This window comes from Trichosporon asahii (genome assembly GCF_000293215.1).
Source record: "Trichosporon asahii var. asahii CBS 2479 unplaced genomic scaffold scaffold00003, whole genome shotgun sequence".
NCBI classification, from domain to species: Eukaryota; Fungi; Basidiomycota; class Tremellomycetes; order Trichosporonales; family Trichosporonaceae; genus Trichosporon; species Trichosporon asahii.
The window spans coordinates 299,033-317,541 of record NW_014040921.1 but is presented as its reverse complement, the minus strand read 5'-3'; the positions used below and the strand labels follow the sequence as shown (position 1 = coordinate 317,541).

At 59.9% G+C, this 18,509-nt stretch overlaps 6 protein-coding genes across 6 annotated transcripts; 4 read left to right on the top strand and 2 right to left on the bottom strand.

The window, feature by feature from the left end:
- Positions 1 to 456: 456 nt before the first annotated feature.
- On the top strand, positions 457 to 2,565 carry A1Q1_00804 (uncharacterized protein; the record flags this gene model as incomplete). Its single annotated transcript, XM_014328498.1, has 1 exon — positions 457 to 2,565. The coding sequence occupies one exon, from the start codon at positions 457 to 459 to the stop codon at positions 2,563 to 2,565; it is 2,109 nt and encodes a 702-aa protein (XP_014183973.1).
- Positions 2,566 to 4,512: 1,947 nt separating this feature from the next.
- A1Q1_00803 (uncharacterized protein) lies at positions 4,513 to 4,942 on the top strand (the record flags this gene model as incomplete). Its single annotated transcript, XM_014328497.1, has 3 exons — positions 4,513 to 4,525; positions 4,574 to 4,678; positions 4,716 to 4,942. The coding sequence occupies 3 exons, from the start codon at positions 4,513 to 4,515 to the stop codon at positions 4,940 to 4,942; spliced, it is 345 nt and encodes a 114-aa protein (XP_014183972.1).
- Positions 4,943 to 5,636: 694 nt separating this feature from the next.
- On the bottom strand, positions 5,637 to 6,418 carry A1Q1_00802 (eukaryotic translation initiation factor 6 (eif-6); the record flags this gene model as incomplete). The annotated part of the gene is made up of 2 exons (XM_014328496.1): positions 5,637 to 6,364; positions 6,409 to 6,418. 2 exons carry the CDS (start codon positions 6,416 to 6,418, stop codon positions 5,637 to 5,639), a joined length of 738 nt encoding a protein of 245 aa, XP_014183971.1.
- Positions 6,419 to 7,654: 1,236 nt separating this feature from the next.
- A1Q1_00801 (Eukaryotic translation initiation factor 2C 2) lies at positions 7,655 to 11,291 on the top strand (the record flags this gene model as incomplete). Its single annotated transcript, XM_014328495.1, has 11 exons — positions 7,655 to 7,714; positions 8,057 to 8,165; positions 8,210 to 8,227; positions 8,275 to 8,356; positions 8,406 to 8,453; positions 8,498 to 9,289; positions 9,339 to 9,521; positions 9,573 to 9,691; positions 9,741 to 10,521; positions 10,569 to 10,794; positions 10,860 to 11,291. 11 exons carry the CDS (start codon positions 7,655 to 7,657, stop codon positions 11,289 to 11,291), a joined length of 2,850 nt encoding a protein of 949 aa, XP_014183970.1.
- A 1,187-nt stretch (positions 11,292 to 12,478) lies between these two features.
- Positions 12,479 to 14,220, top strand: A1Q1_00800 (serine-type endopeptidase; the record flags this gene model as incomplete). Its single annotated transcript, XM_014328494.1, has 3 exons — positions 12,479 to 12,664; positions 12,898 to 12,967; positions 13,019 to 14,220. 3 exons carry the CDS (start codon positions 12,479 to 12,481, stop codon positions 14,218 to 14,220), a joined length of 1,458 nt encoding a protein of 485 aa, XP_014183969.1.
- A 946-nt stretch (positions 14,221 to 15,166) lies between these two features.
- A1Q1_00799 (uncharacterized protein) lies at positions 15,167 to 18,450 on the bottom strand (the record flags this gene model as incomplete). Its single annotated transcript, XM_014328493.1, has 4 exons — positions 15,167 to 17,221; positions 17,303 to 17,649; positions 17,687 to 17,939; positions 17,989 to 18,450. 4 exons carry the CDS (start codon positions 18,448 to 18,450, stop codon positions 15,167 to 15,169), a joined length of 3,117 nt encoding a protein of 1,038 aa, XP_014183968.1.
- Positions 18,451 to 18,509: the final 59 nt, after the last annotated feature.

Below are 18,509 nucleotides of genomic sequence, written 5' to 3'. Positions count from 1 at the left end.
TCATAGTCGGTTACGGGCAGGCACACTCGTGGGCCGCTCCGGCATCCAGTAACCTTGACGAGAGACCTGGTTATGCCTCCGTGACCTTGGCCTACGCAGAGAGGAATATTCTCTATGGCATTCTCCTTGACTGTGCGGGCGGCGGCATTCGCAGGCCTGGTCACACGTATGAAGCAACGGGCCTTTGTCGTCGTCGTTCGGTGACTGCTCGGTAACAAATTCATTTTCTCATGATCAGGACCCAAGTTGACCTGGCATCGACAATATCCTTACATCTCAATATCACACACTTCCCCTTCACTCTTTCATTCACACACACGAACAATTCGCTCTTTTGAACACTAGCTGACCGCTTATAAAGTCTTTCCTTCCATCTTACCGACCCCATCCAACACACCTCTCAACATACAGTCCACAACCGCTCTACCGACAAACCCCACGCCTTCGTTTGCCACCATGGCTACCGAGCCTAGTCTCAACGAATTGCTGGGTCTCGACCCAGTCCCCGAGCTGGTTCACAACCCAGCCGAGTTCAGCGAGTTCCTCAACTTTGAGGACTTCTCCAACCCTCAGTCTCACACCGGAAGCTCTCCCAACACAATCTCAGTCAACCACACCCCCTCGCCCCACTCCTTCGGACCGTCGCCGCCGCAGTACCAGGCCGGTGACTTCACTTTCGACTTCTCCGACCAGCAGCAGAAGTACCAGCCCCAGTTCGCCGGACCCTCGACCGTTCCTCTCCAGTACCAAGACGTGAACGTCAAGCAGGAGCCTGCCGAGTACCTGCAGCAGCGTCACCTCATGGCTGCCCAATACCAGCAGCAGCAGCAGCAGATGGCGCAGCCCCAGCAGCAGATGCCCCAGCAGCAGCAGGTCCAGCAGCCCGCCATGGCCGCGAACAACCAGCAGAACCTGCCGATGGCCCAGCAGGCTGCGCTTCAGCAGCTTCTGGCCAGCTTCGCTCAGTATGAGCAGCAGTTCGGTGGGCAGCCTGTGGAGGACCCTGCTTCCGCCATCAACCCGTCGCTTCTCGCCGCCAACTCTCTCACGACTCCATCAACGCCCGGCACATCATCTCTCACGCCAGCTTCCCACGCTGCCTCGTACGCGGGACCAAGCACCGTCCAGATCCCTCCCGCCCCTGAGTCCGTGGATGAGCCCCTCAACTCGATTTCTGAGAGCGAGATGCCGCCCAGCAGGTCGGCCCGTGCTGCCTCCACTGGAAGCAATATGTCGGAGATTGACGAGAAGATTGACAAGCTCGTACCGCTGTCTGCCATTTTCAGCGCTGGTCGCGGAAAGGGTGGAAAGAAGGGCGGCGGCATGTCGTCTGTCGTCCGCGCGGAGGGCGAGGAGGTCGACGACGATGAGAGTTGGCGACCTTCGCCCGAGGAGTACAAGAAGCTGAGCAGCAAGGAGAAGCGCCAGCTTCGTAACAAACTCAGTGCTCGTGCCTTCCGTACCCGACGAAAGGACTACATCGGCACTCTCGAGGCTCACATCAAGGACCGCGACCAGGTCATCGACGCTATCAGTGAGCAGCTCTCTCAGAGCGCCAAGGAGAACCAGGATCTCCGTCGCGAGCTCGAGATGCTCAAGGCCAGCACTCAGTGTGTCCTGCACCCTGAATCCGCTGCCACCGTCGGTCAGTCCCCGGCCATGCTCACCGCCCTGTCCGAGGGAGATGGTTCTCGGAACCGAAACCAGGGCCGACGGGCTCCGGCCGTCGGTGTCAACACTCGCAAGGACCTTGCGCCGTTCGACTCTTCCCGCGGCTTCTGGGGCGGCAGCGACTCGCTTGCCGGCGGCAGCACCATCTGTCACACGGTCATCACCCCCGAGATCTGCCTTCCCGAGCAGCCCAACGTCAACCCTCTGCTCAACGCTCTCAACAAGAAGGCGGCTGAGGAGAAGGCTTCGCCTAAGTCTGAGAAGAAGCCCCTCCCCCCTCTCCCCGAGAGGCATCTCTCCGTCCAGGACGCTGGCGACCGCAAGATCGAGGGCTCGACTTTCGCCGAGTGGTCCGAGGACACACCGTACAACGTGCGGAGCCTCGACAGCTACCGCATGCAGCTGTGGTCTCGCCTCGCCCGCGAGGCTGCTGCCGACAAGGCCAATGTCCCGGCTTCGATGCGTCCCAAGTTCCTTGTCGACCCTGCCTCGCCTTCCCGACGCGAGGGCAGCGCTTCCGCCCCGTCTTCGGCCGCGACTTCGGTCAGCACGCTGGCTTCGGCCGCCGTGTCTGCCACCGCCACGGTCGCTTCCCGTCTGACCTCGTCCTTCTGGTCTGCGTTCACCGGACCCTCCTCCAAGATCGACGGCGACAAGCTTGCCGACGTGGTCACTGGCCGCGCCCGCCTCGCCGTCGTTCCCGACACCCGCAGGAGCAGCGTCCCGAACCGTGTCGCGTCTTCCACTGACGACCTCGCCCATGCCATGGCCGGTCTCCGCGTTGCCACTGGCGGCTCCAACCCTCGCGAGAGCATCCGCACTCGCAACGAGGGCCCGCTGAGCTCGATGACTGGTTTCCTCAAGAACCCGTCGCTCTCGACTCGCGCCGCCTAAGCAACGCTGCATCATGACCCAAAATATTTCATCCACTGGCATATCATTCATTCGGTCGCTCTAGACGCCTCACGACTCTGATCTTTGAACGCTCCTCATCATCACGACCACCAACCAAACTGAGATTGTATAACTTGTAGCTGCCTTCTGTTGTGTAATGCCTATAGACTTGCCCCACTCGCAGAGACTCGATAGTCCAAAATCTTCTACGTAGCAAATGAAGCGAAATGCATCCTCTTCGATAACAAGTTACTGCTCGAAGCATCGCGCAGCCCCTAGACTTACTGCAGAGTGCCCATGAAGTGATTGGCCCGTGCGCGTGCTAAATTATCACGCACGCCAAGAAGTGTGATTGAACGAATAACCTTCGAGCACCGTCCAGGCTGCGCTGGAGGATACAGAGATGGAATCGGAGGGACAGTGGCCAGGGACTGCGAGCCAGGGTCCGATGATCGTAATTGCATCAGCCCAGCGAAGGCGAGCGTGCCCAGACCAAGTCAGCCTAGGGTTAATCTACCAAGCTCAGGCGCAGACAGGTCCGGCCCTTAGATAACTGCTGCGCATTGCTTGTGTTACAGTCCTTTCAGCAACCCAGTGGCGTCCGTATGACCTTTTGTGAGCGCTTGCCGTGCCCGCGAAGCCGTAACCCCGGCATAGAGCAATTGAGGTACGGCGGCTGCGGCGTGCGGCCTGGCGACCTAGCGCCTCAGCGAAGCCTGGTCGGTACAGCGCGGCGCGCGCCGTGCGAGCAGATGTAACTTCAGTGGGCGCGAACGGCTTGGACATCCCGCAACGCGTTGTTGACTGTTTCTTATCTTACTACTTCTCTGAACGACACTATCTCGCCCACTCTCCCCCTTCTGACTGTCGCGTACTCTCGACGTTCGACAAGCTCCGGCGCTCATCATCGATTTTGTTGCCTCCGGAATAACCTTTCGCCTGAAGCAAGTGTCCCAGCTGTGTCGAGTTTCGAACTTGATCACGCACGCGCCCGCTCTCGTGCGCACGAACTCTACCTCGAACCTTCACGGCCTCGCCTGACCTACGCCCTCTGAGCGGACCACGGCTCTTGACGGGTTTCTGAACGCTCTACGGACAGTCTCGCGCGCACAACGAGCGAAAGGCGGTCAACGTTGTCACCGTTCTTATCACCGACTACGAGCTGCTGCGCATCACGCACCGGCTGCGTATCACAGACCGTACCCCGCTTTAAGCACCTCTGCTGTCGCGTGCAGAACCTTACGTGTTCCGTTCGGACGTCGACGAAGGCTTGGTCGCTTGGTTATACCAGCCAAGGCACTCCTGCGTCCCCGCAAGCCCGTTCCCGAACCCCGTACCCCTGGCGCATACCAGCCAGCCCATCCAGCCCACCCAGCCCAGCCGTTGATCAGCTGCAAGTCCCCGATCACCTGCCCTGCCCAGCCTGGCCCCGGTTGCTTTTGCCGCTTGCTCTGGCTGTTTGCACTCAAATTTCAACCCGGCCTCCCCCACGCCCATCGCCCAGCGCATGCATTCCATGCATCCGGCGTTCTCGTAAACCTCGACGACTAGTAAAGTTTTGGCTCCCCCAAGCATCAGCTCCCCATCTCCTGCCAGCTAGCTGCCAAGCGGACCGAAAAGGATCAGGCGGAACTAGGGCCGAAGAATCGCTCTAAGATCCACGATCACCCACAATCCACGAGCCGGCGCAGCGTGCCGACCTGCTGCGGAACGGCAACGCCTGGCCACCTTGCCACACAAACCACACAGACAGTCTTTGCGATCTAACTCTCACGTCTCTTCTTCTCATCCATCTCTCCTCTCCTATTCTCCGCCACCGCTCTTCTTCCCCCGCATCCTTCTTGCCATCCTCCGCCCTTTCTCTCTGACATTTGCTCGACCTGGCCCCGCCATCGACTTGCACCTGAAACACATCTCGTTCCGTCACTCCTTCTGAACTGAATCCCGATGTGCGATCTCAGTGAGTAGCTTTTCTGCATTTCCTGGGCAATATGAGCTGACCCATCAGCCCCTTTGCCCTTGCACTCCATGTCGGCCTCCGAGAAGCGCGGTCAGCACGACCAGCACCTCCGGATACTCGAGAAGCGGATAGAGGTCCCCGGCATCGTTCTGAGTGAGTTGCAGACCCATTGCTGTCAACTGACGAGCAGCCGAGGCCGACGATGACTACGACGTCTCGTGCTCTCCGACACCGACAGGGCGCAAGCAGGTCGTGCTCCTCAACCCCTGTACGGTGTACGGCCCCCGTGTCCGACCAACAGCGCCGACAGCACGCTCACTAGTCATCCTCATTCTGGTCCTGCTCGCGGCGTACCACCTCTGGACGCATCTGGACCTCCTGCACGTCCAGGTCCCACAAGCAGCTGTACCCCTATGAGGAGGCGGGTCGTGGGTCGAATGAGATCGATCGCAGCCCACATCTCGAGCTCGGACATCGTTCACGGTCTCGAACCCCGCGCGGCCCTGCCAGGTCCTACCAGGTCCAGACGACCACCCCCAATTCCCAGCATGGACCGCTGTCTCTGCGCGCGTTCGGTCCGCTTGCCCTTTATCGCCATGTCCAGCTCCACCCTACCTCCTCATCTGTTCGACTACTTGCATTATCACCCAAAAGCTCACCACCAGCGTTTGCATTCTTATCTCACTATCTCTGTTGACCCCTCCTCCGGCTCCGGCCCCATATCCCTCGGACCTTGTTATATGGACGCTCAAAGCATCGACGACCCCATGCTCATATTTACCGTCCTTTCTGCTCTTACTCTGCCCGTGCTCCGCGCGGCTTCATTGTATGATTTTGTATCAGTTAGTAATCACTTTGGGTATTATGCACTATGCTCTGTCAGATTGTCGGGGGCAGGAGCCATTGCGAGAGCCGTGAGAAGATAAACAACAACTGGGACAGTCCCTGATCGCCTCAACGTCAGTTGTCAGTCGATATCAATTGAAGGTTAAACTCTTCACGCTGTTCTGCCAGAGCAACTGATCAAGCTGTTATGAGTTCATAATACAGGGTAATATCCATCGTCTGCGATCTAAAAGAACCAAGAGAAAACCAACTCGCGCGCGCAAACTTAGGCGTAGTTGTCGATGAGGGAGTCGCGCATGTCGTTGATGATGGCGGCCTGGTTCTGTCCCTGGAGCTTGAAGGTGGCCTCGATGACGGAGACCTCGGTAGCGGTCGTGTCGAGGCCGCAGAAGGCGGTCCAGTCGTTGACGACCATGCCGGCGCCGATGACGTCGGAACCACGGTTGACCGTTCCGGCAACGAGGGGGACCTGGAGGAGGGAGGAGAGCTCGTCGAGCTCGCTCCTGGTCGTCTTGGGGTGGACGAGGCCGCCCTGGTTCGAGAGGGCGCAGTACGAGCCGACGAGGACGTTGCCGGCAATGGTCTGGCGGAAGACCTCGACCTTGAGCGTGTCGGCAATGATCTCCTCGGTCTCGCGGTCAATGTCCGGGTGCACGAGGGCGACATAGTCGTTGCACGCAATCACATTGCCGAGCGCAGACAGGCGCTCCTCGACACGCTGGATCGCGACGCTCGGCGGAAGCGAGTTGCGCAGGTGCTGCAGCTCCTGGTCCGTCGTCGTTGACGGCACGAGGAGGCCGTGGCGGTTGCCAGCAGTCAGGCGGCCGACGATACGCGTTCCCGCAATCGTCGTGTGGATGATGGGCACAACGTCCTGGAGCTCAGCCTCGAAGACGGAGTAGAAGTTGGACGAAGACGCAAGAGCCGTCAGGCAGTACGAGTTCGTCAGCTTGGCGAAGACGCCAATGTCGGTAGAGTTCTCAAACTGGCAACCTGGCCTGTCAGCTTGCATTCGCGGAAGGTAGCTGGTGACTCACGAGTAGCCATGGTGGAGCAGTGATTCGGGGGTGGTAGGAAGTGCGGTGTAAAGGGTTGGAAAAGTAGCGAAAGTAGTCTAAGTCGTCTAGAGCACTGAAGGCGTGGTGTGCAGCGTTGGTGTCGTTCTGGTCGAGACGAAACAGGTAGCTAGCAGATTTTTATAAGGTAGACGAGGAGGCGATCAACAATCCACGAGCACCGAGAAGCCGTTGCGTCAACTTTTGGACTCAGCTTGCACACGGTTGCAAGTCGTTCGGATCCGGTGGAGGGAGTGCACGCGAGAATTTCTGGCTAAACGGGAGGGATTGGATAAGCCCATCCCGCTGGTCGGGGGCTTGGTCATGTCCTCAGCGGTGGGTGGGTGATACAGCCGTGCCTGAATTAGGACGCCGTCGGCATTGGCGGTCAGTGGGAGGGTGACGGATCACGGAGGACTGCGATCGGCAGGCGGCGAACGCGGTCGTTCTGAGCCGGTACGCATCCGCGCTGCACGGCTGATCACGGCTAATCAGCTCCACTGTGCATCAAGGCGTGTTGGAGCAGAGCGCGGTTCCAAGACAATCTGTCTGATCGCGGCTGGTCTGCCACCGCGCGGTCGAGGGATGAGCCACTAGCCAGGGGGTGGCGAGCCCCGCTGATCACTTCACGCCACTGCCTTGGCGCTTTCGAGCACTCAGAACCACTGTCAAAGCAGAATTGCAGACCACTGGATCCCGGAAGAGGTTCCCATTACGACTGCCTGTCAGATGTGAGTCGATCGAAGTCCCTTGCATCATGTATCAAGTACGCCTCTCTCACTCAGACGCTCAGACGGAGCCGGGCGTCTCGGAGGGTCTGGCTGGTCTGTTTCAGGCACGGCTCTATCGCATTGACCCCTGTCTGCGGGGGCCTGCGCGCCTCCACCCGTTGCGCCCTCACCAAGAGCTCACACAAAGTTGGATCTGTCCGCACCACCTCTCGCGCATCATTCACTGTCCCCCCAGTGCGGTGCGCCCCTCTCGCAGTCAGCTCCTTTGGTGTTCACCCCCGCCTAGTCTCAGTCCAGTCAACACCGCGCCAGCACAACACGATACATAACCTGGTACGTCTACCCGACCCCCCCTTCCCTCTTCCCCTCACCCCACCACTTCTTCACACCCACTGCCGAGCAACTCGCAACAAACACACCTTCCTTTCCTCCACGATCACTTTCTTCGTGTAACCTTCTTGTCAGTGATTGGTCACCAAAACCCACAGCCCCCAACAATGCTGACACCAGCAGACCTTTCCTCAAGTCAGAACAGAATGCCTCCTAAGGGTTCGAAGGTCAGTCCTCAGTCGCGCAGGTGGCCTTCCCTCTCTTTGTTTGCGGACGTCCCTCCTCCCAACATAGATCAGAGCAGTCATAATTCTGATCTGAGGCTTGGTTCACCTCACTGATGCGCGAACTACTGCTACGCTCGCTCTCCTCTTACCGTCGCGCGGTTGCACCTGAGAAACATGTGTGTGGCGAGCGCCTTCCTCCATGTCAGGCGGCAAGCGGACGAGTTGCTCCGGACCGCGCCCTACTGGTCTTCCTCATCACATATTCTATCTGTCTGTGACAGTGAACGGGCGGCTTATCTGCGCCTTCCTCGCCCCGTTTCCCGTACGGTTCTAACTTCCCAGGGCTCGCCGGCCAAGCAGCCTCCGCCCGCCAAGGTCCCTGCGGCCGACGTTGGGCAGCTCGAGTCCATCATGCAGAACATGTCGATTCGCCAGGACTTTGTTCTTGCTGGTGAGTGACTTATTATGGACTGATGAACAATGCTGACGTTACAGACGCCCACCCTCGTCCCGGTAAGCATCGGCGTGCAGGATTGTTCCTTTTGTCATACTAACAGCAGGCTACGGTACCCAGGGCCAGCCGGTGAAGGTTACCGCAAACATGTTCCCCGTTCGCTTCAACAAGCCCAACCTCTCTATCTAGTGAGTTTGGTGTTACCAACCAAGTGCGACTCAATCTAACCTTCCTCAGCCACTACGATGTGGAGATCACGCCCGTCGTCAAGGTCCAGAACCAGAAGTGAGTACAGTCATCGACTCTGCCATATCAAAACTGACTTTTAGGATGCCGAAGAACCTCGCCAGCATGGTCTGGCGTCAGGCGTGCATCGACGGAATGTCTCGTCCTGACAGCGTCGCCTTCAAGAACGCCGTGTTCGACAACCAGAAGAACGTCTACACCATCGACAAGTTCGAGCTCGGCGAGAACGGGAAGCTCCAGATGGTTGTTGCTGTCCCCGAGCCTGACAAGACGGAGGTCGACGATCGCCGCCGCTTCAAGCTCTCCGTTCAGCCTGCCGAGGACCGCGTCGGTAACCCCAAGGTCGTCTCGATCTCGGACATCACCAAGTTCTGTCTCGCCAAGGGCGAGGTCCTGTCCAACATGGAGGGTGTCCTGACGGCGATGCAGGCCATCAACATCCTCCTGCGTGACGACCCCATGACCAAGTACACTCCTATCGGCGCTCGAGGTCGCTTCTTCGGTCTCCAGGACCAGACCCCGATCAGCGGCGGTGGTGTCGTGGGCAAGGGCTTCACCCAGTCCTTCCGCCCCACCTCCAAGGACGGCTACGGCGCTATCCAGCTCGATACCGCGTTCACGGCCTTCTACCAGTCTGGTAGCCTCGTCAATCTCGCGACCGAGATTCTCGGTCTCGGAGGCGGCGGCGGTGGTGGTGGTGGCGGTCGTGGCGGCCGAGGTGGACCTCGCGGAGGCCGTGGTGGCCGTGGAGGTGGTCGTGGTGGTCCCCCTCAGCAGGGCGGAGGTGGCCCTGCCTCACTCCAGGAGATCACTGCCCAGCAGGGCCGTCGCCTCTCGAAGCTGCTTTATGGCAAGAAGTTCACCCTTCCCTACCGGTGAGTTTGGCTTTCTTTCACCAGCTGACGTGGCCAGCAAGTCGACGAGGCAGTTCTCCATCAAGCGCATCTCGTCTGCAGCCGCCGCGGACATCAAGTTCCTGATGAACGGTCGCGATGGCGCCCCGGACCGCAACATTGGCGTCATCCAGTACTTCAAGGAGCAGTACAACATTACCATCACGAAGCCCCGCCTTCCCTGTGTTGTTTATGGAAAGAACTTCATGGTCCCGTGAGTGTTTCTCGATTCCACTTCTACAACGACCAGCTGCTGACCCCGAAGGATGGAGCTCGTGCACATGTCCGACTTCAACACGATCAACTTCTCCGACCTCACCTCTGACCAAGCTGCTGACATGATCCGCGTCGCTGCCCAGAAGCCTACTGCTCGTCTTGAGGCTAGTGAGTTTAGCTGGAACGCCCTTCGTTGGAGTGATACTAACTCACCCAGTCAAGCGCTGGTACTCTGTTCTCGACTACAACAACGTTCCCAAAATCAAGGCCTGGGGCGTGGAGGTCAACAACTTGCCGATGAACGTCATGTCCCGCGTTCTCCCCTCGCCAAAGGTCACTTATGGTCAGGGCAAGACCGTTCCCACCAACTTCGGTGCTTGGAACCTCAAGAGTGTCAAGTTTGCTGAGCCAGGCAACACGCTCAAGTCGTGGGCGATTCTGTCGCTCGACCGCTACTGCGGGCCGCCTGAGATGGAGAACTTCAGGCGTCAGCTTGTGCAGACGATGAAGACGTACGGTATCGCTCTCACCAACGAGAACCCTCCTTGCGTCACCGCTCGGCACCAGAGCCTCAAGGACAACTTCTCCGAGGCGTGCAAGGAGGCGTACATGAAGGGCGGCAAGCAGGATCCTCAGCTGATCATCGTCATCATGCCCCGTCGCGACGTCGAGCTGTACAAGAACATCAAGACTGTCGCTTCCATGTCTCTCAAGTCCTGGGTGCCCACTCAGTGCCTGCAGTGGACCAAGATCCGCAGCCCCAAGGGACAAGACCAGTACTTCGGCAACGTCTCGTTGAAGATTCAGAGCAAGCTCGGCGGTGTTACTCACGACGTGAAGCTCGCGCTCGAGAAGGACACCATGATCGTCGGTGCCGATGTCACCCACCCGCCTCCCACGCGTGGCCTTATCCAGCCCTCTATCGCCGCTTCCGTTGCCGGCATGAACTCCAACAACAACAAGTTCGAGTCCAGCATCCGTCTGCAGGAGGGACGCCTGTGAGTAGAACAGATACCGTTGGCAGTGACTGCGCTAACATCCTCAGCGAGATCATCGGCCGTCTCCAGGAGATGATGGAGGAGCACCTGCGCACCTTCCAGAAACACAACCGCGACCCTCCCAAGCGCATCATCTTCTTCCGCGATGGTGTCGACGAGGGTCAGTACAAGAAGGTCTGCGAGCAGGAGTTCGCCGCGGTCAAGGCTGCTGCCAAGGCTTGTGGCGGTCCCAAGTACAACCCGACTGTCACTTTCGTCGTTTGCGCCAAGAGGGTGAGTTAATAGGTGACCATCGCAACTGACATCAGCACAACATGCGCTTCTTCCCCATGCGCGAGAGCGACGGCGACCGTTCGGGCAACCTGAAGGCCGGCACTGTGGTCGATGTCGACGTCACTCACCCCTTCGCGTTCGACTTCTACCTCCAGGCGCACGCCGGTCTCCAGGGCACGGCTCGTCCTACCCATTACGTTGTTCTCCGTGATGAGAACAACTTCAACGCCGACGCCATGCAGAGGCTCTGCAACGACCTCTCGTACACCTACCTCCGTGCTACTCGAGCTGTCTCGATCGTCCCCGTCGTCTACTATGCCAACATCGTGTGCGCGCAGTCGCGCAACATGACTTATAATGACGACGATGTGTCCGACACTACTACCTCGTACTCGGGCAGTGGCGTCAAGCAGCCCAAGGACGCGGCTTTCGACCCGAACCTCATCGCTAAGCGCCTTAACAAGTCCCCTGTGAAGGAGGTGGCCTGGTTCATGTGAAGAGAACACTGGTCTGTTCGGTCGTACATAGCTTCTTGTAGTGAGCATGTCATCGATACCGAACACGCATCGCTGCACGATACAGACGCCGCTACGTATCTCAGGGTGATCGAACTGTCGGACACTCTAACATCTGCTCCCGTCTCCCACAGCAAGCGTGACGCGGGAGGCTCGCGCACAATCTGGCGCCAGGTGCGTGCTTGGGATTGCGTGAGGCGGCTGTTGATTGCCCCACTGTCGTGGACCGGCGGATTCACATTCGGGTTTCTGCTACAGCCGTGCTGAGTCCATAGTTGCCATCCAGGTGCAGCCCAACTGGATACTAGCAACGAGGCACTTGGGCTGCTACTTTGTGCACCGGAATAAGCAGACGTTCAGGTGGGTCAAGAACTTTGAGGAGTTGGCTTTCAGCCAGACTGTGAGGGTCAGTCGAGCAGAATGGAGATGGATTTGCCACCCAGATGAGATGTGAGGATGGGGTGAGTCAGGAGGGTCAGGAGTCGGCTTGTCAGGGACGAGGGTGTGCGTTCTGGTCGGCCGATAGTGGGAGGCGGATGACTGGGCCGAGTCCCGAGCCGCATCGACCGGCTTGATCACTGCGAAATGGACAGAGAGGACGATTGAGGTCGGCTTTTGACGCAGCGCAGAATATACATGGTTGTCGAAGCAACTGTGTCTGATGTCTGGCCGTCTCTGGTGGTGGGACTGGTGGACGTGCTGTGTTGCGGAAGTGATGTGACCGTGTGGGTCCCCGGGTGTTGAGGTACGGGAAGCGGCGCGCAGACTAGGAGAGCAAGCGCGTCGCTGTGTTCCCACGTGAGCCGAGTCCAGTCATGGTCAGGTCCCGCGATGGACCCTGGCATGTCGGCTGGCTGCGAGTCACAAACGTCATCGCTCCCCCCACATTGCAGTGTGTGGTGTGCCGGGCCGTGCCATCCCACTCAGCCTGCACCCAGCCTTGCCGTTCTTGTGTCTTATCGCGCAACCACCCCAGTTCCCCGCCCCCATTCGCTTATAACCAACCACAGCCACTGTCATCCCCCGTTCCCCTTTCCTCCTCATCTCTCTCTTCGCTCTTGGTCCCATCCATCGACAAGAGTATCTCCAGAGAGTCGTCCTCACGTACACCCTTTCCCACAACTCTCCCCAGTTACCCCATTTCTTGAGCTACCCCGCTAGTGCCCAGCATGCGTCTCGCTGTCTTGTTCTCGTTGCTCCCGGCCATCCTCGCCACCCCCATCTCGCAGCTCGCGCCCCTCAGCTCGAACGGCAACATCATCGATGACCAGTACATCGTTGTCTTCAAGAAGGGTGTCGACCCCGCCAATATTGCCCTTCACCTCGACTCGATCGCCGAGTCCACCCTCGCTAGCGTAAGTGTTTGCCTCCCCTTGCCCCGACGTCACCACCCCATTTCGGTCACCTCCGGTCACACCCACCATTGTCCGATCGCAACTCCGGCTAGCCCTACGAACAGCTTGGCAGCTCTGGATGCGTGCCCACATCGCTGGCGGCGGTGGTGCGCCCGTGCATCGGCGGGGTCGGTGGCTGGTCGGGTGGCAACTCGGTGGCAACAAACACGAGCTCTTGTGCTAACTAGACGCAGCCCCTTCAGGGCGAGGAGGCCGGTGTTACCAACGTCTTCACCCCCCAGGGTATCGACTATGCTGGTTACGGTGAGTAGATGACTTGTTTTGGTGTAAATGGATGGCGTACTGACCCATCAGCCGGTCGCTTCTCGAAGGAGACCCTCGAGCTGATCCGCTCGTCGCCTGATGTCGCTTACGTCGACCACGACCAGATCATGACCACCACTGAGGTCCCCCAGGGTGTCGACGACGCCTTCTCTGGCGATGACGAGCTCAAGACTGAGATCGGTGCCCCTTGGGGTCTCGCCCGTATCTCGCACCGCAAGGAGCTCCGTCTCGGCACCTTCAACAAGTACACCTACGACGGATCCGGAGGTGAGGGTGTCACTGCCTACGTGATCGACACTGGAATCAACATCAACCACGTTGAGTTCCAGGGCCGCGCCCGCTGGGGTAAGACCATCCCCCGCAACGACGTCGACAAGGATGGCAACGGACACGGCACTCACTGCGCTGGTACCGTCGGCTCGCGCAAGTACGGTGTCGCCAAGGGCGCCAACCTCGTCGCCGTCAAGGTTCTCGGCTCCAATGGATCCGGAACCATGTCCGACGTCATTGACGGTGTCCTCTGGGCTGCCCAGGACGCTGCCAAGACCGCTGCCGCGGCTGCGCGTGAGCTCGCCCTGACCGGCAAGACCAAGCACAAGGGATCCGTCGCCAACATGTCGCTCGGAGGTGGCAAGGCCCCTTCGCTTGACGAGGCCGTCGACGCTGCTGTCGAGCACGGCCTCCACTTCGCCGTCGCTGCTGGCAACGACGACGCTGACGCGTGCAAGTACTCGCCCGCTGCTGCCAAGGGCGCCATCACTGTCGGTGCTTCCACTATCGGTGACGACCGTGCCTACTTCTCTAACTGGGGCAAGTGTGTTGATGTCTTTGCTCCTGGCCTCAACATTCTCTCCACCTGGAACACTGGCCCCGAGTCGACCAACACCATCTCTGGTACCTCGATGGCGTCGCCCCACATCTGTGGTCTCCTCGCCTACCTGCTCTCGATCGAGGGTCACCCCACGTTCACGATCAACTCTGACTCTGTCGAGCTCGTCGAGCAGGAGCCCTCGATTTACTCGCAGGCTTACGAGCTTGTGCCCAGCTGGATGAAGCTTGTCCTCCCCAAGCCCGACGAGACGGTCGAGCTCCAGCGTGTCGGCGACAAGAAGATCACGACTGCCCAGCTCAAGAAGGCCCTCCTCGCGCTCGCCACCCCCGGCCAGCTCAAGGACGTCGGCAAGGGCTCGCCCAACCTCCTCGCCTACAACAACGCGACCTCGACCAAGTAAGCCTGTCTCGCCATCAAGTGTTGTTTCACTCTGAAGTCTTTTTGAAGTTATGTACAAGTAATGCAGAAATGAAGCCAAGCCGGGCGTGGTGAGCGCAGCGAGCGCGAACAAGCAATGGGTGGGCGGTGACAAGAACAACCTGCCCCACCAGCACTGACAATCTAAATGACTGAATGGGGTACCGATGTGGGGCCAGCTCGATCGTAGACAGCCGCCTGACTTCCGGTGAGCAGTGGGTCATCACGGCCAGCATCCGGGCCGAGTCACCAGCCACCAGCCCCCAGAGGGAGAGTGACTGCAGTGACCTCCTGCGGGTGAAGCGTGACGCGTAACAAGTGAACAGGTGGGCGTTGTACCGTATTTGCCACCCACCCCCTGCTGAGAGCTGTGGCTTCCCGGCCGCTGGCCTGTCACAGCTTACGTCTGAGCTCCACACCATCCAGCTATGGCGGAGAGTGCGTGCCACCCAACACGATAGTTCAGCAGAAGTCGCTGGGTGATTGACCGTCGAAGTCAAACGGAGCAAAGCCGACTCAGAGCCAACCAGCCAGCCCCACCCTCACTCAGTTCAGTGTGTAGGTAAAGTGAGAACAGTGACGTGGCGTGTCTCGCCCCCACCTGACGACTATGCGTCAGTGGCGTCAAGTCACTGTGCATCGCACATTGAGCAGGGCGTGTTCTAACCTGTGGCATGTCTGGTCTAGATTGTCTCATGCATGTGGGTATCGATACTCTATCATTTGTGAATGCTGGGGGCCGGCGCTCTCGGCGCTCGCTCTCCGTTCACTCTCGCGCACTTGCTCGCGCTCAGCAACGCTCGCTGGATCGCGCTAGCTCCCAGGCGCCCTAATGGTTCGCTGTGCTCACCATACTCGCGAGGACCATGCTCGCTTTCAGCAAGACATGAGCGTATTCAGCAAGACGCTCGCTACGCTCGCGTCATGTCTTAGGCCATCATGTAGTTGCTCTGCTCAAACTGCTCCTCCTTTGCCTGCTTGCGTTCCCAGAACCTACGCACTTCGTGGGCGGCAAAGCTCGTGCCTGCGATGGCGAGGAGGGCGAAGAGGTCGCTGAAGGCGAGGGCCTCGGTCTGGAACACGTGCTGGAGGAGGGGGACGTAGATGAGTGCGAGCTGGCACACAAAGGACACCGAGACCGTCACGAAGAGCATGCGGTTGCGCGCGAGGGGGGTCGTGACGCCCCGGTTCTGGATGGCAGACACGAAGTCGAGGAACACAAAGCCCGTAAAGGTCATGGTCTGGTCGCGGCGGGACATGGACCCGTCGCTGATCTCGTACGCGTAGATGAACAGCGTGCCGAGGATGATGCACGCGGCGGAGAAGAGGACGCGGAAGTGGATGTTGCGGCTGAGCACGCTGCTGTCCTTCCGTCTCGGGCGGAGGTTCATGACCTCGCGCCGGCTCGGGTCGACGCCTAGCGCCTGCGCCGGCGGGCCGTCCATGAGAATGTTGATGAAGAGGATCTGCATCGCGTTGAGCGGGTTCGCGAGCCGGAACATGGTGCTAAGCGTGATGAGCGAGAGCGCTGCGACGGCAGTCGAGAGCTGGAACGAGAGGAAGTTTTGAATGTTGTAGAAGATCGACCTGCCCTCCTCGACCGCGGGGAGGATGGAGCCAAAGTCGTCGTCGACGAGGATCACATCCGCCGCCTCCTTGGCCACATCGGTGCCGCTGCGGCCCATCGAGACGCCAATGTCGGCCATCTTGAGCGCCGGCGCGTCATTCACGCCGTCGCCCGTCATGGCCACGATCGCGCCGCGCATCTGCCACGCCTTCACGATCGCCATCTTGTGTCGCGGCGTCGTGCGCGCAAACACCGTCACGGACGGGACGCGCTCGACGAGCTCGCGCTCGCTGAGCTGGTCTACCTGCGAGCCGAGCATGCAGCTCGAGTTGGCCCCGGCATCCGACGGAGTGACCTTCATGCCCAGCTCGCGCGCAATGGCGAGCGCAGTCGGCTCAGCATCGCCCGTGATCATGACGACCTGGACGCCCGCACCGTGCAGCGCCGTAATGGCGTGCGCGACGCCGCGTCTCGGCGGGTCCATCATCGCCTCGAAGCCCGTGAAGACCAGGTTGTCCTCCTCGCCGAGGGGGCCCTTGGCGAATCCGTACGCACACGCAATGACACGCAGGCCCCGCTTGCTGACTTCCATGGCGCGGTCGAGGATCTTGTCCTTCGTCGCAGCGTCGAGGGCGGGCGTGCTCGTGTCGGACACGTAGTAGAACTTGCAGCGCGCGAGCACAGCCTCAATCGCTCCCTTCATGTACACGAGGTCGGCACCGCCGTTAAGGGAGCCGTACACGAACATGGTCTTGGACTCGGACGTGAAGGGGATCTCCTCGCGGCGCTCAAAGTTCTTCCGCTCGTCATCAAGGCGCAGGATTGGGAGCACGTTGAGGAGCGCGACCTCGGTCGCGTTGCCGACGTTGACGCCCTGCTCGTTCTTGAACGCGTTGTTGCAGATGTTGGCCACGAGCGCCGTCTTGGCGACCGCAGGCGAGGGGGAAAAGGCAGCAGTGTCGGGGTGCGTCGGGCCGAGCGTCGCCGCGGCAGCGAGCTGCGGGTTCAGATCCACTAGGTCGTCGACCGCGTACATGTGCGTGACGGTCATCTCGTTCTTGGTCAGCGTGCCCGTCTTGTCGGAGCAAATGACGCTGACGCTGCCGAGCGCCTCGACACTGGGGAGCTTCTTGACAATGGCCTTGCGCTTCGACATGCGCAGCACGCCGAGGGCGAGAGTGACGGTCGTGACAATGGGGAGACCCTCGGGAATCGCAGCAACAGCGAGCGAGACGCCGATCGTGAACATTTCGAGCCAGGAGCGGTGCTGGATCACGCCGATGAGCACGATCACGCCGATGATGCCGAAGGACAGAATCGAGAGCTGCTTCGCGAGCTCGTCCATCGAGATCTGGAGCGGGGTGCGCTTCTCCTCGACGTCCTGCATCATGGAGAAGACGACGCCAAACTCCGAGTCCTTGCCAGTTCCGACGACGATACCAGTTCCGTGACCTGAGAGTTAGAAAGGAATCATGAGGCTCAACTCACCGCTGCGCACGAGCGTGCCCATGAATGCCATGCAGTGCCTCTCGCCGAGCGCCTTGCCGCCGCCCTCGCCATGCGTGTCCTCGCCCTCGCCGCGGTCGCACATCTCCGTGTTCTTGCGGGCGGGCCGGGTCTCGCCAGTCAGGGCCGACTCGTCAATCTCGAGCTGGACGGCCTTGATGAGACGAATGTCGGCGGGGATACGGTCTCCGACCGAGAAAGTCACGAGGTCTCCGGGCAGAAGCGTGTTGGCGAGCGGGGTATGCGGGCGGCCATCGCGGATCAGGTTGCAGTAGTGCGGGACAAGCTTGTTCAGCGCCTCGAGCGACTTTTCCGATCGCTGCTCCTGGACAAATCCGACTGTCTGTTAGCTCTGCATCATACCCAAGCAGCTCACCAGTGAGGACGATGAAGACAGCAATCACGACGCATGCGGCATCCTCGTAGTTGCCCATGAGAGCCGACACGACACTGCTGCCCAGCAGAAGGAGGATGAGGGGGTTCTCGTAGACCTGCTTGGCAAACTTGATCGCGAGCGGTTCCTCGGGCGGGAGCTCAAACTCATTCGGTCCATATCGCGCAAGCAGAGCGGGAACAACAGACGAAGACAGACCGTCGGTGGGCGAGGTCTCAAAGTCCTTGACAGTTTCCTGATAAGAGTCAGTCAAGGCACTCGACGAAAACAACAGAGTTACTAACCTCAATGCTCTTGTGCGCGTAGATCGCACTTGGGGTCTCGCGCTGTCTCCGATCTTGCCTTTCCCGAGCCTCCTCCTGGAGCTCTTCCGGGTCGCGCTTGCCGGTGATGCGGTGGACGACGTCGAGCGCCTTGTCGATCAGACTCGGCTCGGGCTCCCATGGAGTGAACGTTTGTCCGTTGGGCACAGCGGCGTCGTACGGGTTGGCCATGTCATGGCCTCCACTTCCAGCCCTGGAGCGGGAGAGCGATCGCCTCGAGCGATGCGGCGAGCTCTGCCGCCTCAACGTCGTCGAGTACGCGTACCCGGCCGAGGGAGTGGGGACGCCGCCATCTTCAGAGTCAGACTCGAACGCTCTACCTCGTCTTGAGGAGACAACAGTCGGGTCGCCCATGGGCGAGCCGCGCGACGAAGGGGGCGGAGAGCGACGCTTGACGGGGCCAGAGCGCCGTGAGGGGTCCATTGGCGCACTCTGGACGCTTCAGCGAGTCGCGGTCACGGGCGTTGCGATCGTAACAAACT